The sequence below is a fragment of the Ranitomeya variabilis genome, chromosome 2 (genome assembly GCF_051348905.1).
Source record: "Ranitomeya variabilis isolate aRanVar5 chromosome 2, aRanVar5.hap1, whole genome shotgun sequence".
NCBI classification, from domain to species: Eukaryota; Metazoa; Chordata; class Amphibia; order Anura; family Dendrobatidae; genus Ranitomeya; species Ranitomeya variabilis.
Genome location: NC_135233.1, coordinates 238,636,990 through 238,658,546, shown reverse-complemented (window position 1 = coordinate 238,658,546; position 21,557 = coordinate 238,636,990). Strand labels below are relative to the sequence as shown.

Genomic DNA, 21,557 nt, shown 5'->3' with positions numbered 1-21,557 from the left:
GGCTGCGCAATATACAAAGTGGGCTGCGCAATATACTACATGGGCTGTGCAATATACTACGTGGGCTGCGCAATATACTACGTGGGCTGCGCAATATACTACATGGGCTGCGCAATATACTACATGGGCTGTGCAATGTACAACGTGGGCTGCGCAATATACTACGTAGGCTGCGTAATGTACTGCGTGAGCTGCGCAATGTACTACGTGGGCTGCGCAATGTACTGCGTGGGCTGCGCAATGTACTGCGTGGGCTGCGCAATGTACTGCGTGGGCTGCGCAATGTACTGCGTGGCTGTGCAATATACTATGTGGGCTGTGCTATACACTACGCATACATATTCTAGAATACCTGATGTGTTAGAATCGGGCCACCATCTAGTGGCTGTATAAATCTGTATGTAGAGAGCTCCCCCTAATGGTGGCTGTATAAATATGTACATAGTGAGCTCCCTCTAGTGGTGGCTATATAAATCTGCATGTAGTGAGATCCTTCTAGTGGTGGCTGTATAAATCTGTATGTAGAGAGCTCCCCCTAGTGGTGGCTGTATAAATCTGTATGTAGTGAGCTCCCTCTTTTCCAACTGAAGTCTGTGAGTGAGTGGAGGGAGACATTATGCGACACTGGTTATTAGGGCTGCCATCAGGGCATTATTGCCTCTTCCTGCAATGCAATAGGAGAGGCCGGCAGCAGACGTCGGCACCCACGTCGCTGGAGTATGATGTGATGTCACCATCATGTGGCAGCGCATCCGCGCCTCAAATTGTTGAGGAAAAGGACACTGCGAGACATTGACCAGGTATGGAGACATTTTTTTTTACTGAAATCCACAATATGGGGGGGTGGCAAGATGGAGACATGGGGGGGCAGGATGAGATGACATATATGGAGGCAGGATGGACATGTATGAGGGAGCAGGATGTAGAAATATGGGGGCAGGACGAGAGGACATATATGGGAGCAGGATGGAGACATGGGGAGCAAGATAGACATATGGGGGGCAGGATGAGAGGACATATGGGGGCAGGATGGAGACATGGAGCAGGATGGAGATACATGAGGAGCAGTATGGAGTCATGGAGCAGCAGGATGGAGACATGAGAGCAGGATGGAGACACATGGGGGGCAGGATGGAGATATGGGGAAGCAAGGTGCAAACTATAGGGGGCAGGATGCAGACATGAGGGGGCAGGATGGAGACATATGGGGGGCAGGATGGAGACATGTGGGGAGCAGGATGCAGACATTGGGACAGATGGAGATATATGGAGGGCAGGATGGAGACATATGGAGGAGTCAGATGGAGACATGGGGGAGCAGGATGGAGACATCGGAGGGCAGGTTGGAGACATGGGGCAGAATGGAGACAAGCAGGAGCAGGATGCAGACATATGGGGCAGATGGAGACATATGGGGGTAGGAGGGAGACAGGGGGTCTGGTCATGGTGTGACAGTATTCCTTGTATGTGGTATTATTGGTTACTAAGTAGTAGTAATATGTGGTCTGGCCATGGTGTCAGTATTTGTCCCTAGTATGTGGTATTATTTGGTCACTATGTGGTGGTAATATGTGATCTGGTCACGGTGTGACGGTATTTGTTCCTAGTATGTGGTGTTATTTAGTCACTATGTGGTGGTAATATGTGGTCTGGTCACAGTGTGACGGTATTTTTTCCTTGTATATGGTTTTATTTAGTCACTAAGTGGTGTAATATGTGGTCCGGCCATTGTGTGATGGTATTTGTTCTTTGTATGTGGTATTATCAGGTCACTTTGTGGTGGTAATATGTGGTCTGGACACGGTGTGGTGGTATTTGTTCATTGTATGTGGCATTATTCGGTCACTATGTGGTGGTAATATGTGGTCTGTTCATGGTGTGGCGGTATTTGTTCCTTGTATGTGGTATTATTTGGTCACTATGTGGTGGTAATATGTGATCTGGTCATGGTGTGACGGTATTTGTTCCTTGTATGTGGTATTATTTAGTAACTATGTGGTGGTAATATGTGGTCTGGTCACAGTGTGACGGTATTTGTTCCTTGTATGTGGTTTTATTTAGTCACTAAGTGGTGGCAGTATGTGGTGCGGCCATTGTGTGATGGTATTTGTTCTTTGTGGTATTATCAGGTCACTATGTGGTGGTAATATGTGGTCTGGACACGGTGTGGTGGTATTTGTTCATTTTATGTGGTATTATTCGGTCACTATGTGGTGGTAATATGTGGTCTGTTCATGGTGTGGCCGTATTTGTTCCTTGTATGTGGTATTATTTGGTCACTATGTGGTGGTAATATGTGGTCTGGTCATGGTGTGGTGGCATTTGTTCCTTGTATGTGGTATTGTTCGGTTACTATCTGGTGGAAATATGTGATCCCTCCATGGTGTGACAGTATTTGTCCCTTGATTATTCTATTATTGTTCATTTTAAAAAATGTGACTCATTCCCTTAAACAAACAAAAAAATATATATATAAAGGAGTATTGGATATTTTAAGAAATATTGAATAGATTTGAGTAGAGTAGGGCCCGGCCAAAAGAGTCTCTGTGTCATGGTGGCAACTTAAAAAAATATTTTTACCAAAACAAAAGTTGCTGGCTATGTATGTGATGTGGTGTTCGAGCCCGAGTAAAGTTTCGAGGGGGCCCCAAAATTTTGCCAGTATGGGGCCCTGAAATTCCTGGTGGCAGCCCTGCTATTTATGAAGGACACGCTGCAGCTGTAAACTTTAACGTGACATTAATGCCTCACACGCCATTGCAATAAAATGTAATACATGAAATGCAAAGTTAAAGTTTACTACATCTGTAAGATATCAAACTAATGATATGCAAATCAACAACAGCAGACAATGTGTTAAATTGCAGCCAATCAGATGTGAGCTGACATTCCATGTATGCTGGCCTGCTTTCCAGAACTATACTGGGCAGCACGGAGGCTCAGTGGTTAGCACTACACTACAGGTAGACCTGTCCCACCAAGGACGACATCTGCAAGGAGTTTGTGTTCTCCCCGTGTCTGTGTGGGTTTCCTCCGGGTTCTGCGGTTTCCTCATATACTCGGATACTGATAGGGAATGTAGATTGTGGGCCCCAATGGGGGACAGCGATGACAATGTCTGTAAAGCACTGTGGAATTAATGGCGCTATATAAGTAACAGAAATAAACACCACTTCCACTGGCGTAACCCTAATGACCAGGGTGTTACGGCGTACTCATGTAATCAGGCCTTGGTTAGCAGTGGCTGCAGATCTCAGCCGCTGACACTAGAGGGCGTCCTGCAGTGTTACGGCTCAGCATGGCGTCACGCTGATTTGTGGGGCTATGGTTTGTGATTACACGGCACATAGTACTAATATAATACGCCACAAGTCGCATTCACAGACCTAACATCCCGCCCCTATCGGCTTTATTCTGTCAGACACGATTTCCTGTTCTCGTCCGCGATTAAACAAAGGCTTAACGACGGCGCCCTCTACTGACACAGAAGAGGAACTGCTGTCCCCGCCATCATCATTATAGAATGAAACGTTGCACAACTTTCTACAGCACTTTGTTTTTCAACAATGTCAAGATCCATGCTTGCTGTCCTTGAATTGCAACATCCTTGACGCCATTTTCCCTACCTAATACGGTGTCTCCCCCAGCAGGGGGTTTGCTGCCATTGAATCCACGTCCTAATTCAGCAGCACAAATCTCCGGCCCTGATAGTTTGTTACAATGTATCAGTGTAGGCAAGCTAGTATAGAAGCAATATGGATTCGCAAAGGAATATTTGCATTATTCACTAACAGCAAGCAGAGATCTTGGAGGTGGTGAGGAACAAAGCCTGCGAGAAAGCTGCAGGACTTTCCATGAGAAATCTACACCATTGGGATAAAGGGGTGGTCTCATCAAGGCTTCACCAGTGGTCATAGAGTGGGGTCCCCGGTAAAGATACACCCTTTATGAGCTGGACGGGCGGAGCGGCTGCATCATTATCTCCCAGGTGTATAATCATTCACATAGCAGAGAAGCAGCACTCCCATCATGATTATCGCACTCCTGGGCTCACAGGGTCACCTAGCCATAAACAGGCTTAAAGATTTACTAGATGCTGGTCAATGTGTGCACAAAATAAGAAGCGCAGAGCAAAAGTCTAATGGGGGCCGTACATGGTCAGTAGCTGCCGGCTGAAAGTCATTGCTCCTACACATATGCATGCTCAGTACGGCGGAGCGTGCATGTGTCCTCGCTGATGAGAGGGGAGGAACTGCTGATCTCTGCTAACACCAAAAGGATCAGGAATTAAAGATCAACATCCCAATCCTTCTACCCCTGGATCTGCCCCATACACATTGGTCGGGCCGGCTACGCTGGCACCTGTAGGATTGTGTTCTCATTAACACTCAAAAAATGCAACTAAACTTCCATGTGGTCAGTGTTTCTAGAGCAAAGGTTTGTGCTGCAGAACGTATGCATGCTCAGCCACACCGAGAGTGCATATGGGGCCGTCAGGGCCGGACTGGCCATCTGACAAATGCTAGAAGGGCCTGTCTGGTCATGGGCCGCCTTGTCTGCTACGTTGTTAACAGAATTGGGGTTCTCAAGACACCCATACTGCTAAGAGTTGTGAAGGAGCACAAAGTCGCTGACTCCATCACTTACCCCAGCAGGCCATGGGTATCATTAGAAATACTGGTCTTGTAGTAAATCTTCCATCCAGGGTAATATTAGTAATATATCCCATCTAGTGCTTGGGGACAGGGACAGCATGGGCCTGTGTGATTTCACATGCCAGGGCTGAATTTCAGTCCCAGTCCGTACCTGGGGGCCGTCCATGATGTAGTCGTGATCCCTGCAAAAACTAGCATAGCAAACTATGTGAGTGTCAGGACATGCTGGGAGTTGTAGTGTCACACAGCAGGACAGCCACATACTGGATACTACTCATCACAGGCCGACAGATGAAATACTGATACCGCTAATCTGTGTGGCTACGATAAGGACACGTGGAAATCAGTGTCGCAGTCTTATCTCGAGTGATTGTCATTGTGGCGAGTGTAGATACCCGGACTGTGCTCATACAGATCTGTACGGTGAGCCGTACCGTGCGATCACCACCTACAGGCCCGAAGCCTGAGGCTGCACCACTGAGATCCTGGGGACAACGGGTCCCTTTCTGCCTTGTAAAATGATATTCGTGTCTGTTTGTGCGGTCATTTATGTATTTGATCATTAGGACCAACTCTCATCATGGCCGGCAGTCTGCCCATCTCAGAACATGTTAGGAGTCGTAGCAAACCTCCCAATTTAGAAAGGACAGCTGGAGGCAAGCTGCAACATTTTTGTTTGCTAAGCCTCAACTTTAACCTCATTCAGTCCTTTTTGTGCCCCCACACAGAAATAGTACCCCAAGTGGAGCCCCAAAGTGCTCCCAACTATAACGATACTTATTTTATGGCCCCTATACAGCATGATGTTCCACATTATTCCTCCACACATTATAGTGGCCTAGAGATGCCCCCACTGTGCCCCACATACTGTATATTGCCCCCTATGCATTATGATCCTAAGGAGCCCCTCATACATTATGTTGCCTCATAGTGCCCCCTCACATATTCTGATAACTCCACAGCTTGATGACCTATAGTGCCTCTCATATTATCATGCCCCTCATACACTATGATGCTCCCACAGTGCCCCTCATACAGTATGACACCCCCATAGTGCCCATCATACAGTATGACGCCCCATAGTGCCCCTCATACAGTATGACATCAACATAGTGCCCATCATGCAGTGACACCCCATAGTGCCCCTCATACAGTATGATGCTCCCACAGTGCCCCTCATACGGCATGATGCTCCCACAGTGCCCCTCATACAGTATGATGCCCCCAGTGTCCCTCATACAGTATGATGCCCCCATAGTGCCCCTCATACGGTATGATGCTCCCACAGTACCCCTCATACAGTATGATGCTCCCATAGTGCCCCTCATACAGTATGACACCAACATAGTGCCCATCATGCAGTGACGCCCCATAGTGCCCCTCATACAGTATGATGCTCCCACAGTGCCCCTCATACAGTATGATGCTCCCACAGTGCCCCTCATACAGTATGATGCCCCCAGTGTCCCTCATACAGTATGATGCCCCCATAGTGCCCCTCATACGGTATGATGCTCCCACAGTGCCCCTCATACAGTATGATGCCCCCAGTGTCCCTCATACAGTATGATGCCCCCATAGTGCCCCTCATACGGTATGATGCTCCCACAGTACCCCTCATACAGTATGATGCTCCCATAGTGCCCCTCATACAGTATGACACCCCCATAGTGCCCATCACGCAGTATGACGCCCCATAGTGCCCATCCTACAGTATGATGCTCCCACAGTGCCCCTCATACAGTATGATGCTCCCACAGTGCCCCTCATACAGTATGATGCCCCCATAGTGCCCCTCATACAGTATGAAGCCCCCATAGTGCCCCTCATACAGTATGATGCCCCCATAGTGCCCCTCATACAGTATGAAGCCCCCATAGTGCCCCTCATACAGTATGAAGCCCCCATAGTGCCCCTCATACAGTATGATGCCCACAGTGCCCCTCATACAGAATGATGCTCCCACAGTGCCCCTCATACGGTATGATGCCCCCATAGTGTCACTCATACAGTATGATGCCCCCATAGTGCCCCTCATACAGTATGATGCTCCCACAGTGCCCCTCATACGGTATGATGCCCCCATAGTGTCACTCATACAGTATGAAGCCCCAAGTGCCCCTCATACAGTATGATGCTCCCACAGCGCCACTTATACAGTATGATGCCCCCATAGTGCCCCTCATACAGTATGATGCCCCCAGTGTCCCTCATACAGTATGATGCTCCCACAGTGCCCCTCATATGGTATGACGCCCCCATAGTGCCCCTCATACAGTATGATGCCCCCACAGTGCCCCTCATACAGTATGATGCTCCCACAGTGCCCCTCATACGGTATGATGCTCCCACAGCACCACTTATACAGTATGATGCCCCCGTAGTGCCCCTCATACAGCATGACGCCCCCATAGTGCTCCTTCACCATTCCAACTCTGATGGAACAGACCTCTGCTGCTCTGTGGGCTGGAGGTATTAGGCTGGACACAGGACTAGGGCAACCGGGTGGTCCTTTACCCCAGAGGTTAGGAAAGCCCAGAATGGCCCCCGTCTATAGAGCTAGTAACCGCGGCGGATGGCACACACAGGAGCCTCAGCCAGTGTTTACATGGCGTGGTGGCTGCGAGCAGCAGCGCTGGGCTAACGCATGACGTCACCCCTGCTGACAGCCACTGATTGGCTGCCCCATTGTCCCGCTGTCAGCCCATGCTGGCTGCGGAATTCCCCTAGTCTATGAGTCACCCGTTAACCCATCGTGCGCTGGTGTCCGCCGCCAGCCACGGGAGCGCTGCTCTGCAACGATCCGCCGGATTCAGGATAGAAGGGGTGCGGGCGGCCATGCTCAGCCCTGAGAGGAAGAGTGAGGAGGGGAAAGAGGAAAGTGAGGGCGGGGGCGGCAGGGAAGGGAGGACAGGAGCAGGGGGACAGGAGGAGGAGGCTGGGGGACAGGAGGAGGAGGCTGGGGCTTGTTTTGCTCTGTTCCAGTTATGGGAAGTACAGTGTGAACTGAGCGCATAGTGCGAGATTGGGAAACCGACGCCGAGGGACGGAGGGAACAGCTGCAGCGCCCCCATAATCTCCAGCGAGATCCGACACTTGGGGGACACCCGCCACATCCAAGAGTGACCCCTACTGTGGAACTCCCCAGCGATGTCTCATGATATAGGCTGTGGGACCCCCAAAGTGCAGGACGGCGCACAGCATACAGTCTATGTCCTGGTGGGATCCGGTGCGGACAGCATTCAGCTGCTCAGGTAACGGAAAGTACCGCGCCTGGGGCGGCGGATGGCGGGGGGCGGCCGACTGAGGCCAACGTGGGCTCTGATGGGGGGCGCACATACAAGCCGGATTGTTGGGGCACAGGCTTAGGGTCCTGCTCGCTCCTCTCGGGGAAATCAGGGGGCTTCTCCTTGGCATGGCGTAGATTTGGAAGAGGGTAGAAATGGGGCATAGTATTTTGGAGGCGTCTTGGGCAGGAGCGAAGAGAGCGGCGGCCGGAGGAGGGAGGAGAACGGCGGCGGCCGGAGAGAGGAGATCGGCGGCGGCAGCCGGAGGAGGGAGGAGATCGGCGGCGGCCGGAGAGAGGACTGTTCGGCGGCGGCAGCCGGAGGAGGGAGGAGATCGGCGGCGGCGGCCGGAGGAGGGAGGAAAGTGGCGGCGGCCGGAGGAGGGAGGAGATCGGCGGCCGGAGGAGGGAGGAGATCGGCGGCCGGAGGAGGGAGGAGATCGGCGGCGGCCGGAGGGAGGACTGTTCGGCTTTTGCTTAGTCATTCAGGCACAGGCGGCGCCGGCTGGAGGAAACACATGGGCATAATAATAACAAGGCCGGCCTGGTACCCGGCGCTATATGGGGGGTTGGGGGTCTGATTACAGTCTGGTGCTAGCAATCCAAGGGTTAAGCAATCGGTAATCTGAGCCTCCTAATATTAACACTGGGTTAATTCTTCTACCTCCGAGTAGTGAGAATGGCTGACACAAGCACTGCGCCCTCCTCCTCCTCTTCCGCGGCAGGAAAGTTGTGCAACTCCAGCAAAGTCTGCTGTAAGGGCATGTCTGAGAGGGGCTCACAGGCGCCCCCTAGTCTGCTGTAAGGGCATGTCTGAGAGGGGCTCACAGGCGCCCCCTAGTCTGCTGTAAGGGCATGTCTGAGAGGGGCTCGCAGGCGCCCCCTAGTCTGCTGTAAGGGCATGTCTGAGAGGGGCTCGCAGGCGCCCCCTAGTCTGCTGTAAGGGCATGTCTGAGAGGGGCTCACAGGCGCCCCCTAGTCTGCTGTATCGGCATGTCTGAGAGGGGCTCACAGGCGCCCCCTAGTCTGCTGTAAGGGCATGTCTGAGAGGGGCTCACAGGCGCCCCCTAGTCTGCTGTAGCGGCATGTCTGAGAGGGGCTCACAGGCGCCCCCTAGTCTGCTGTATCGGCATGTCTGAGAGGGGCTCACAGGCGCCCCCTAGTCTGCTGTAAGGGCATGTCTGAGAGGGGCTCACAGGCGCCCCCTAGTCTGCTGTAAGGGCATGTCTGAGAGGGGCTCACAGGCGCCCCCTAGTCTGCTGTAGCGGCATGTCTGAGAGGGGCTCACAGGCGCCCCCTAGTCTGCTGTAGCGGCATGTCTGAGAGGGGCTCACAGGCGCCCCCTAGTCTGCTGTAAGGGCATGTCTGAGAGGGGCTCACAGGCGCCCCCTAGTCTGCTGTATCGGCTTGTCTGAGAGGGGCTCACAGGCGCCCCCTAGTCTGCTGTAGCGGCATGTCTGAGAGGGGCTCACAGGCGCCCCCTAGTCTGCTGTAAGGGCATGTCTGAGAGGGGCTCACAGGCGCCCCCTAGTCTGCTGTAAGGGCATGTCTGAGAGGGGCTCGCAGGCGCCCCCTAGTCTGCTGTATCGGCTTTTCTGAGAGGGGCTCACAGGCGCCCCCTAGTCTGCTGTAAGGGCATGTCTGAGAGGGGCTCACAGGCGCCCCCTAGTCTGCTGTAAGGGCATGTCTGAGAGGGGCTCGCAGGCGCCCCCTAGTCTGCTGTATCGGCTTTTCTGAGAGGGGCTCACAGGCGCCCCCTAGTCTGCTGTAAGGGCATGTCTGAGAGGGGCTCACAGGCGCCCCCTAGTCTGCTGTAAGGGCATGTCTGAGAGGGGCTCACAGGCGCCCCCTAGTCTGCTGTAAGGGCATGTCTGAGAGGGGCTCACAGGCGCCCCCTAGTCTGCTGTGAGGGCATGTCTGAGAGGGGCTCACAGGCGCCCCCTAGTCTGCTGTATCGGCATGTCTGAGAGGGGCTCACAGGCGCCCCCTAGTCTGCTGTAGCGGCATGTCTGAGAGGGGCTCACAGGCGCCCCCTAGTCTGCTGTAGCGGCATGTCTGAGAGGGGCTCACAGGCGCCCCCTAGTCTGCTGTAAGGGCATGTCTGAGAGGGGCTCGCAGGCGCCCCCTAGTCTGCTGTATCGGCTTTTCTGAGAGGGGCTCACAGGCGCCCCCTAGTCTGCTGTAAGGGCATGTCTGAGAGGGGCTCACAGGCGCCCCCTAGTCTGCTGTAAGGGCATGTCTGAGAGGGGCTCGCAGGCGCCCCCTAGTCTGCTGTATCGGCTTTTCTGAGAGGGGCTCACAGGCGCCCCCTAGTCTGCTGTAAGGGCATGTCTGAGAGGGGCTCACAGGCGCCCCCTAGTCTGCTGTAAGGGCATGTCTGAGAGGGGCTCACAGGCGCCCCCTAGTCTGCTGTAAGGGCATGTCTGAGAGGGGCTCACAGGCGCCCCCTAGTCTGCTGTAAGGGCATGTCTGAGAGGGGCTCACAGGCGCCCCCTAGTCTGCTGTAAGGGCATGTCTGAGAGGGGCTCACAGGCGCCCCCTAGTCTGCTGTAAGGGCATGTCTGAGAGGGGCTCGCAGGCGCCCCCTAGTCTGCTGTATCGGCTTTTCTGAGAGGGGCTCACAGGCGCCCCCTAGTCTGCTGTAAGGGCATGTCTGAGAGGGGCTCACAGGCGCCCCCTAGTCTGCTGCAAGGGCATGTCTGAGAGGGGCTCACAGGCGCCCCCTAGTCTGCTGTAAGGGCATGTCTGAGAGGTGCTCACAGGCGCCCCCTAGTCTGCTGTAAGGGCATGTCTGAGAGGGGCTCACAGGCGCCCCCTAGTCTGCTGTAGCGGCATGTCTGAGAGGGGCTCACAGGCGGCCCCTAGTCTGCTGTAAGGGCATGTCTGAGAGGGGCTCACAGGCGCCCCCTAGTCTGCTGTAAGGGCATGTCTGAGAGGGGCTCACAGGCGCCCCCTAGTCTGCTGTGAGGGCATGTCTGAGAGGGGCTCACAGGCGCCCCCTAGTCTGCTGTAAGGGCATGTCTGAGAGGGGCTCACAGGCGCCCCCTAGTCTGCTGTAAGGGCATGTCTGAGAGGGGCTCACAGGCGCCCCCTGGTCTGCTGTGAGGGCATGTCTGAGAGGGGCTCACAGGCGCCCCCTAGTCTGCTGTGAGGGCATGTCTGAGAGGGGCTCACAGGCGCCCCCTAGTCTGCTGTGAGGGCATGTCTGAGAGGGGCTCACAGGCGCCCCCTAGTATGCTGTAAGGGCATGTCTGAGAGGGGCTCACAGGCGCCCCCTAGTCTGCTGTAAGGGCATGTCTGAGAGGGGCTCACAGGCGCCCCCTAGTCTGCTGTATCGGCTTTTCTGAGAGGGGCTCACAGGCGCCCCCTAGTCTGCTGTAAGGGCATGTCTGAGAGGGGCTCACAGGCGCCCCCTAGTCTGCTGCAAGGGCATGTCTGAGAGGGGCTCACAGGCGCCCCCTAGTCTGCTGTAAGGGCATGTCTGAGAGGGGCTCACAGGCGCCCCCTAGTCTGCTGTAAGGGCATGTCTGAGAGGTGCTCACAGGCGCCCCCTAGTCTGCTGTAAGGGCATGTCTGAGAGGGGCTCACAGGCGCCCCCTAGTCTGCTGTAGCGGCATGTCTGAGAGGGGCTCACAGGCGGCCCCTAGTCTGCTGTAAGGGCATGTCTGAGAGGGGCTCACAGGCGCCCCCTAGTCTGCTGTAAGGGCATGTCTGAGAGGGGCTCACAGGCGCCCCCTAGTCTGCTGTGAGGGCATGTCTGAGAGGGGCTCACAGGCGCCCCCTAGTCTGCTGTAAGGGCATGTCTGAGAGGGGCTCACAGACGCCCCCTAGTCTGCTGTAAGGGCATGTCTGAGAGGGGCTCACAGGCGCCCCCTGGTCTGCTGTGAGGGCATGTCTGAGAGGGGCTCACAGGCGCCCCCTAGTCTGCTGTAAGGGCATGTCTGAGAGGGGCTCACAGGCGCCCCCTAGTCTGCTGTGAGGGCATGTCTGAGAGGGGCTCACAGGCGCCCCCTAGTCTGCTGTAAGGGCATGTCTGAGAGGGGCTCACAGACGCCCCCTAGTCTGCTGTAAGGGCATGTCTGAGAGGGGCTCACAGGCGCCCCCTGGTCTGCTGTGAGGGCATGTCTGAGAGGGGCTCACAGGCGCCCCCTAGTCTGCTGTGAGGGCATGTCTGAGAGGGGCTCACAGGCGCCCCCTAGTCTGCTGTGAGGGCATGTCTGAGAGGGGCTCACAGGCGCCCCCTAGTATGCTGTAAGGGCATGTCTGAGAGGGGCTCACAGGCGTCCCTAAGGCCTCTTTCACACTTCCGTCTTTTTCCTCCTGTCAAAATCCGTTGATTTTTGAAGAAACTGGATCCTGCAAATTTTTCGGCAGGATCCTATTTTTTCTCATAGACTTGTATTAGCGACGGATTGTGATGGTCTTCCGTTTCATCCGTCGTGCATTGGATCCGTCGGAAAATAGCGGTCCGTCGGGCAGCGAAAACGTTCAGAGGAACTTTTTTTGTACACCGGAAAATCACTCAGCGACGGGTCCTGCGCTGTCCGTCGTTGCCCCAGTATTCTGGGGTAAAACTACTTGTTTTTCGTAAACGCATATAATGGGGGCTAAAAATAATTTTTGTATTTTGGTGTTATGAAAAAGTTTGCATTGTTTTCCTTTTATATATCCTCTGTACTGCACTGTTTGTCTGGCTGCAGAACGAGTTAAATGAAAATCCATCGGTGATACTGGTATCTGTTTGTTTTTTATCTGTTCTCTCCTCTCAGCTGATTTCTGACTACATTAAAGTGCAGGGAAACTAAAGAGCCTGCAGAAGCCAATATGGCGCAAGATGTTTAATGGTACCCAATATCAAAAGATGGCCAGCCCATTATACACCATTTCACTAGGTGTACAAATAACTAACATCTGGGTTGACATGGGTCTATCTACAACCTGACACTGAATTCTTGAGGATGCTCTTGCTTTGCAGGACCCATATCTTAATTTGGGGGGAAGTTATCCTGATGTTGCAGACGTGTAAACAAAATGTCGTTGAGCATTTATGGCCAGAACGGTGGGCAGCCATATTGTACCGGTCAGGACATGTGCAGGAGAGATCAGGAGAGCCGACATTACTGAATCACGTTACTGCATGGACAGTCCATTCGTAGAACAGCTGATAAGATGGATCCGGTGCTGTGCTGAGGAGCAGGTTGTACATTCTGATAAACAGGTTACATCATTTCTTAAGAAACAGCGCCAGGAAACGGTAATTGAAGATCCGCCCCATAAAGGATGATCTGATCATGGTGATCATACAGCATGGACTATACTTAGATCTGGACTCGTAAAAGGCTATTAAACCCCATAACAGTTTGTACACAAACTCCACTCCATTTACATCCAGAGCTGTAATCAAAATTCTGCTGTTCTTAACCAGTTTTGCAGAAAAGTGCTGCATACACGATCCTTTACCTATAAAACTCCCAACAAGTACGCTCCAGATTACATTTTGGTATGAAATCATGATGCTTTTTGGGACAACGAACATTTGAAAGCGATTTATGAGTGTGGCGAATGAAAAGTATACATTTCAACTGGTATTGCTGGAAATGCAAATTATGCACGCTGCAAACTGCGGTCGCTGATGTATATGCGACTCGCCATCAGTGTGAGCTCTGGGGGTCCCTGGGCCCACCACATATAACAAGGACATAGCTTATATCTTACAGAGTCACTACATGCCTATTATATAGCTTCAGATGAGGGCTGGGGGTCCCTGGGCCCACCTCATATATCAAGGACATAGCCTATATCTTGCAGAGTTGTAATAAGCAGGCACTGGGATGCAGTGACACAGATGCTGCAGAGCAGGGAAACTATATAGTTATACTAGATGGTGGCCCGATTCTAACGCATCGGGTATTCTAGAATATGCATGTCCACGTAGTATATTTCCCAGCCCACGTAGTATATTTCCCAGGCCACGTAGTATATTTCCCAGGCCACGTAGTATATTTCCCAGGCCACGTAGTATATTTCCCAGGCCAAGTAGTATATTTCCCAGGCCAAGTAGTATATTTCCCAGGCCAAGTAGTATATTTCCCAGGCCAAGTAGTATATTTCCCAGCCCAAGTAGTATATAGCCCAGCCCACGTAGTATATAGCCCAGCCCACGTAGTATATAGCCCAGCCCACGTAGTATATAGCCCAGCCCACGTAGTATATTGCCCAGCCCACGTAGTATATAGCACAGCCCACGTAGTATATAGCAATGTGGGCATCATATCCCTGTTAAAAAAAAAAAAAAAAAATTAAAATAAAAAATCGTTATATACTCACCCTCCGTCGCGAGACCGTTACGTCATCATCTCGCGAGATCGCAGCATGGACCGCTTACCGGAGCGTCGCGAGCGGGAAAGGCCTGTTGTGGATCCGAGGGGCCGACGGAGGGTCAGTATATAACGATTTTAAATTTTTTTTATTGTTTTTAACATTAGATATTTTTACTATTGATGCTGCATAGGCCGCATCAATAGTAAAACGGTCACACAGGGTTAATAGCAGCGTTAACTGAGTGCATTACACCGCGGTCGGTTAACGCTGCCATTAACCCTGTGTGAGCGCTGACTGGAGGGGGCACTGAGTGCGGGGAGTAAGGAGCGGCCATTTTCTTCCGGACTGTGCACGTCGCTGATTGGTCGTGGCAATGGTCGTGGGCGTTTTGCCACGACCAATCAGCGACTTGGATTCCATGACAGACAGAGGCCGCGACCAATGAATATCCATGACAGACAGAAGGACAGACAGAAAGACGGAAGTGACCCTTAGACAATTATATAGTAGATAACAGTGGGAAAACTCCTCACAGGGAGATAGTAGGGTAAACAGGGTACAAAGGTAAACTGAATAAATGTTGGTTAGCTAAACAGTCTCTTGTTAATGGTTCCACTTATCGTGACTCTGTGGCCTGTCACTCTCTGAAGACCCTGTGGATTGCACACGGTCCTTCTGGCGGCAGTGGGCTGTTTCTGGTCCTACCCGCTGAGCCCCTAGTCCAGGGGTCAGGAACCTTTTTGGCTAAGAGAGCCGTAAACGCCACATATTTTGAAATATAATTCCGCGAGAGCCGTACAATATGTTTAAAGGGCCATTGACAGATCAATCGCTCCAATGTTCACTTAGTACAGCAAGGAATGCTCCTCCCTACTGTATAAAGCCACAACTGGACTGAAACAATGGTAATTAGCAGTAAAAAAAATTAAATAAATAACTTACATTGTGAGCTTGCGATGCATGACATCAGTCCAGCAGTCTGGCTTCTTCTTTTTCCTGCGCATGACTGGAAGCTGGCATTCTTCCCACCTGATGTTGAGAGAATGCCAGCTTTGAGGCATTCGCAGAAGAAAGAAGCTGGAATGTTGGACATGTCACACAACGCATTGTCAGTTATGTCAATTATCTATTTTATTATTTTACAGCGAATTATTGTTTAGGTCCAGCGGTGGCTTAGTGCAGCAGAGAGGAACACTCCTTTGTGTACTAAGTGACCGCTGGAGCAATTGTATCTGTCAGTGGCCCTTTTAAAAGTGTTGGTCTTACAGAAAATGAACAAAAAAGAGAGGCTCAGACCCATAGGGAACTAAAGCATTTACTACTTAAAGTGGTACATATGCGCTGATTTTATCTGCTATCCATAGAAGTCTATGGAGACTTGCGGATTCTGCATCCATGCCACAGTTGCAGAATCTGCTGCGATTCAACCTATTGCAGTGTCCTATATTTGGCGGAAGTCCCATAGACTTCTACGGGGCTGCAGATTGCATTCCCGTAAATATAAATAAGCATCAGCATAATGCAGTGAAATCTGCATAGAGAAAATTTTGATTACGGCAGATGTTATCTGCCGCTGATTCAGCGACAGATAAAATCTGTTCTACAGTGTGAACATAGCCATTTCCCCAAATAAAACCTCTCCCTCAGGACTCCCCTGGAATTAAAGGACTTCTGCCACCTATATTTCATGCTTGGGGGCTTTTAAATCATCTCTTGGGGGTATAAGAAACTGATTTAAAGCCCCCCAAGAGTGAACTAGCAGCGATCGGTACCTGCCGAATATGTAGTTATATTCGTTGTGCTCTGCAGCTCCGACTACCGGGTTGATCCCTGCATCTTACGTCACGCTGCTCCCTCTCTCAGAGGTAAATGGAATCTGCTGGCAGCGTATGCGCACCAGTGGCAGCACGACGTAAGATGCACGGTTCAACGCGGAAGTAAGAGCTGCGGAGCACAACGAATATAAATGGAGGGGGTTATGAAGCTCATGTCTCCTCGGTTCAGCAAGCGCCGAGGAGGCAGAGCCGGCGGCGCATGCGTGCTAGAGTGAAAGTATATGCAGCGATCCCACACAGATACGTCATCGGGTGGAATCGCTGCATTATGGGAGAAGGTAAAAACAGGGGCTAGCGCCCCAATAACATATAGCACGGGCGCCGTTCCTGAGCGCTTTATTACAGCTCTAGGAGACCTCCAGAACTGTAAAGAAGCGCTCAGAACAGATTTTTGCCCTGATAGTGGTCCTTTAAATCAGTTTCTTATGCCCACAAGAGATTAATTTAAAGCCCCCAAGAGTGTAATATGGGTGGCAGATGTTTTTTAAGGCCATATTTTTTTTTTTTTTGGGGGGGGGGGGGGGGCTATATAATGGATTATGTGGGATTATTTTCAGGGGTGAAGTGGGAAGGGGGGGTTGGTGGGACACACTGTATTACACAGCCCCTTTATTGATGCAGCTCACTGCTGCTGACCATGAGGCTTTGTAACAATTTCCATGTTATAATGTTCACCTTCAAAGCAGCAGCACAGCCAGGGGTTTCTGGAACGTCCAAGGGAGACACAAGGGAGGAGGCAGATGCGTGCTTGCAGACGGCGCGGCTATGCAGGGAGTTATGGGAAATGTAGTCCATGCTCCCTGCCGCTCACCACTGCCGCCAATGCTTATCAGGCCATCAAAGAACTACCAATATCAGCGTGCACCGCGGCCTGATGGAGCGCGGTGCATGCATCCTTCCCATAGACAGGTAGGAGCCCTGTCTGCGAGCCAGATACGGCCATCAAAAGAGCCATATCTGGCTCGCGAGCCATAGGTTCCCGACCCCTGCCCTAGTCCATACACTGTGTTCCAAATTATTTTGAAAATTGGATTTAAGTATAATAAAGATTTAATTGTTTTGTTTTTCAAATAAACTCGTGGATAGTATTGTGTCTCAGGGCTCCATGGATCACTGAAATCAATCTTAAACATGTGATAATTAGTTTTCCGGGTGATTCTAATTAAAGGAAAACTACTTAAAAATGATGTTCCACATTATTAAGCAGGCCACAGGTTTCAAGCAGTATGGGAACTAAAAAGGATCTCTCTGCTGCTGAAAAGCGTTAAATAGTGCAATGCCTTTGACAGGTATGAAAACATTAGATATTTCACGAAAAATTAAGAGTGATCATCATACTGTGAAGAGATTGGTGACTGAAACAGAGCACAGACAGAATACAGCTGACCGCACCACCAGGACGCCAGAGCCGACACACCGGACTCGACAAGCATGGATTTCAGCCGGACAACAGGACTTCGGGTGCTCTTACCAAGAAGATTCAACAATGCAAAGATCCAAGCAGGAAAAGAAACGGCAGCACTCACCAGTCTTGACGGCAGGTAATACTTTATTGATACATATTCTTCCCGGTCGGGGGTGCATATTTAAAACGACGGCCGTTTCGCGCTACTCGAGCGCGTCAACAGACCTGTTGAAGCGCTCGAGTAGCGCGAAACGGCCATTGTTTTACCTGCACACTCATCTGTAAATATGCACCCCCGAGCCGTGAAGAATATGTATCAATAAAGTATTACCTGCCGTCAAGACTGGTGAGTGCTGCCGTTTCTTTTCCTGCTTGGAGAGCACAGACAGAGTTCATGCAGATAAAGGCATAATGAGGAAGGTTTCTGCCAGACAAATTCATTGGATTAAGAGAGCAGCTACCAAACTAACCATTACAAAGCAGCAAACAGTTATTTGAAGCTGCTGGTGCCTCTGGAGTCCCTCGAACCTCAAGGTGTAGGATCCTTCAAAGGCTTGCTGTGGTGGATAAACCTACTATTCGGCCACCTCTAAACAGTGTTCAGAAACGGTTGCAGTGGACCCAGACATACATGAAGACTAATTTTCAAACAGTCTTGTTTACTGATAAGTGTCGAGCAACCCTGGATGGTCCAGATGGATGGAGTAGTGGATGGCCACCATGTCCCAACAAGGCTGCGACGTCAGCAAGGAGGTGGAGGAGTCATGTTTTGGGCCGGAATCATGGGGAAACAGCTGGTAGGGCCCTTTAATGTTCCTGAAGGTGTGAAAATGACCTCTGCAAAATATATGGAGTTGCTGACTGACAACTTTCTTCCATGGTATAAAAAGCAGAAACGTGCCTTCAGGAGCAAAATCCATCTTCATGCATGACAATGCACCATCTCATGCTGAAAAGAATACCTCTGAGTCATTGGCTGCTATGGGCATAAAAGGAGATAAACTCATGGTGTGGCCACCATCTTCCCCTGACCTCAACCCTATAGAGAACCTTTGGAGTATCATCAAGCAAAAGATCTATGAGGGTGGGAGGCAGTTCACATCAAAACAGCAGCTCTGGGAGGCTATTCTGACTTCATGCAAAGAAATACAAGCAGAAACTCTCCAAAAACTCACAAGTTCAATGGATGCAGGAATTGTGAAGGTGATATCAAATTAGGGGTCCTATGTTAACATGTAACTTGGCCTGTTAGGATGTTTTGGAGTTACATAGCTTTTTTTGTTCAGTGAATGTGACCTAATGCTGCAAATTCAACAAATGAGCATTTTCAGTTCTTTAAAACATATCAAATGTTTAGAAATTCTACTGTGCCTAATAATTTGGAACAGTGCATTTTGAGTTTTTATTTGTTTTGGAGATTATACTGTTATCATTGGGAGGTTTCTTCAATAAAATTCGATGTATACTCTAACGGGTCATGACTTTTATTAAACTGACTGTCATTTGCACCGACGATTTAGGAAAATTAAAGAAAAATGTAATTTGCATAATAATTTGGAACATGGTGTATATCTGTGGAGTAGGAGAGTAGAGCTCCCCACAAGATTCCTCTCGCGCGGGTCTCCTTAAGCAGCCGCTGTGACCTGAAGGGCTGCGTTGCAATGTTTTACCCGGCATGTGCCTCTCTGAATATCGGCCGACACCCGGACATTTGTACTGCAATGCTCCCCTGTGCACCCGCCTGTTTCGGTGAGTCCCTCACTATGCCGGCCTGTCGCTCCCCTCTCGGCATTTGTAGTCTGTACCTCATCAGCGTTTTGGCGGGAAGACCGCTTCCGTTGCCACGTAACCCATTTTACCTCACACTGACTGGCCATGCCCCTTTCTCTCTGGTTACTGGCTCGCTCTGGCTGCAATCTTGTTTCCCCCCAGGAAAAGGAGGTTTGGCTCCAGCAGTTCTGGACCCAGCACTTCAGCAGCCGCAGAAGCCTGGTCTTCCCTTCTACAGAGTGATTACACACCCATTATATAGCCTCATATGAGTGCTGGGGGTCCCTGGCCCACCACACACAGCCTATATCTCAGGCCTCTTTTACAGGTCAGTGCATCCGGTACGTGTATTGACAGTTTTCTCATGTACCAGAGACACTGACACACATAGACCCATTCAAATGAATGGGTCTATGCACATGTCAGCGTGTTTTCACGGACCTTGTGTCCTGTGTGCAAATCATGCAGACATGTCTGTTTTTACCCGGACACAGGGGCCGCAAAACATGCCACACACGTGCACATGGAGAACCGGGCACACTGTCCTCCGTGTGCACTGACAGCCATCTGGGAAGTAGCGCTACTGTAAGCCGCTGTTCCCCTGTGTGTGGTGCTGAAGCCGGCTGTCATCCCTTCTCTGCCGGCGAGCAGCATGAACAGAGGAGGATGAATGAATGAAAAACCCGCGTGGAATCCCCCTATGTTTTTAAACAAACCCTGCAAAACTCACAGGTGCGGGCTGCTATTCTCAGGTTGGTAAGGCCTCTTTCACACTTCCGTCTTTTAGAATCAGTCACAATCCGTCAAAGTGTTGAAAAGACGGATCCTGTGCAGATTGTAAAAAACGGATGCTCTGGATCCTGTTTTTTGACGGATCTGTCGATGCAGCAGCTGCAGGAAAAATGGGTTAAATTAAAGGAATAGAAATCTTTCCAGGCATGCTCAGTATAAAAAAACGGAATCTGTTGCTGGATTCCGTCATTTGACGGACAGCAACGGATCCTGCGCCCATAGGCTTCCATTCTAGCCAACGATGGATGCCGCAGGATCCATCGCTGTACGGTTTTTTGATGCAGACAAAAAACGTTACATTGAACGTTTTTTCCAGACGACGGTCCGCCAAAACACGACGGATGCAACGTGTGGCCATCCGTCGCGATCCATCACTAATACAAGTCTATGGGAAAAAAAAGGATCCTGCGGGCACATTTGCAGGATCCGTTTTTTTCCCAAAACGACGCATTGCAATGGATCTGAAAAGACGGAAGTGTGAAAGAGGCCTAAGGGGCCATGGATATGGGCACCCCCAGTCTTAAAACAGCAGCCTGCAGCTGCCCGGAAAAGGCGCATCTATTAGATGTGCCAATTCTGGAGCTTTGCCCAGTTCTTCCCACTTGCCCTGTAGCAGTGGCAAGTGGGGTAATGAGGGGTTAATTTCGCCTTCCTATTGCAAGGTGACATTAAGCCGGCTTAGTAATGGAGAGGTGTCAATAAGACACCTCTCCATTACTAATCCTATAGTTGGTAAAAGGTAAATTAAACACACACACACACACACGCAGAATAAAGTATTTTAATGAAATCATACACCACACATTTTTGCCGTCTTTATTGTACTGGTAATCCAAGCGACGCCCTCGATCTCCTGTAAAAATAATAAACCAACAATATACCCATACCTGTCCAGCGTACAGTTAGTCCCACACTGTACAGTCATGGCCAAAAGTTTTGAGAATGACACCAAAATTATATTTTCACATGATCTGCTGCCCTCTGGTTTTTATTAGTGTTTGTCTGATGTTTATATCACATACAGAAATATAATTGCAATCATATTATGAGTACCAATAGGTTATATTAACAGAATGAGTTAATGCAGCAAGTCAATATTTGCAGTGTTGACCCTTCTTCTTCAAGACCTCTGCAATTCTCCCTGGCATGCTGTCAATCAACTTCTGGACCAAATCCTGACTGATAGCAGTCCATTCTTGCATAATCAATGCTTGCATTTTGCCAGAATTTGTTGGTTTTTGTTTGTCCACCCGTCTCTTGATGATTGACCACAAGTTCTCAATGGGATTAAGATCTGGGGAGTTTCCAGGCCATGGACCCAAAATCTCTATGTTTTGTTCCATGAGCCATTTAGTTATCACCTTTGCTTTATGGCAAGGTGCTCCATCATGCTGGAAAAGGCATTGTTGGGCGCCAAACTGCTCTTGGACGGTTGGGAGAAGTTGCTCTTGGAGGACATTCTGGTACCATTCTTTATTCATGGCTGTGTTTTT

At 50.6% G+C, this 21,557-nt stretch overlaps 2 protein-coding genes across 2 annotated transcripts in view; one reads left to right on the top strand and one right to left on the bottom strand.

The window, feature by feature from the left end:
* The window catches only part of CCDC120 (coiled-coil domain containing 120), a 59,326-nt gene extending 50,642 nt beyond the window's left edge, over positions 1-8,684 (bottom strand). The window contains exon 1 of the mRNA XM_077284213.1: positions 8,606-8,684. The gene's annotated coding sequence lies outside the window, so the exon portion shown is untranslated. The remainder of the gene's footprint in view (positions 1-8,605) is intronic.
* The window catches only part of TFE3 (transcription factor binding to IGHM enhancer 3), a 31,978-nt gene continuing 17,811 nt past the window's right edge, over positions 7,391-21,557 (top strand). Inside the window, exon 1 of the mRNA XM_077284216.1 lies at positions 7,391-7,909. Within this exon, the coding sequence (XP_077140331.1) occupies positions 7,806-7,909 (104 nt within the window). The 5' untranslated portion in view covers positions 7,391-7,805. The remainder of the gene's footprint in view (positions 7,910-21,557) is intronic.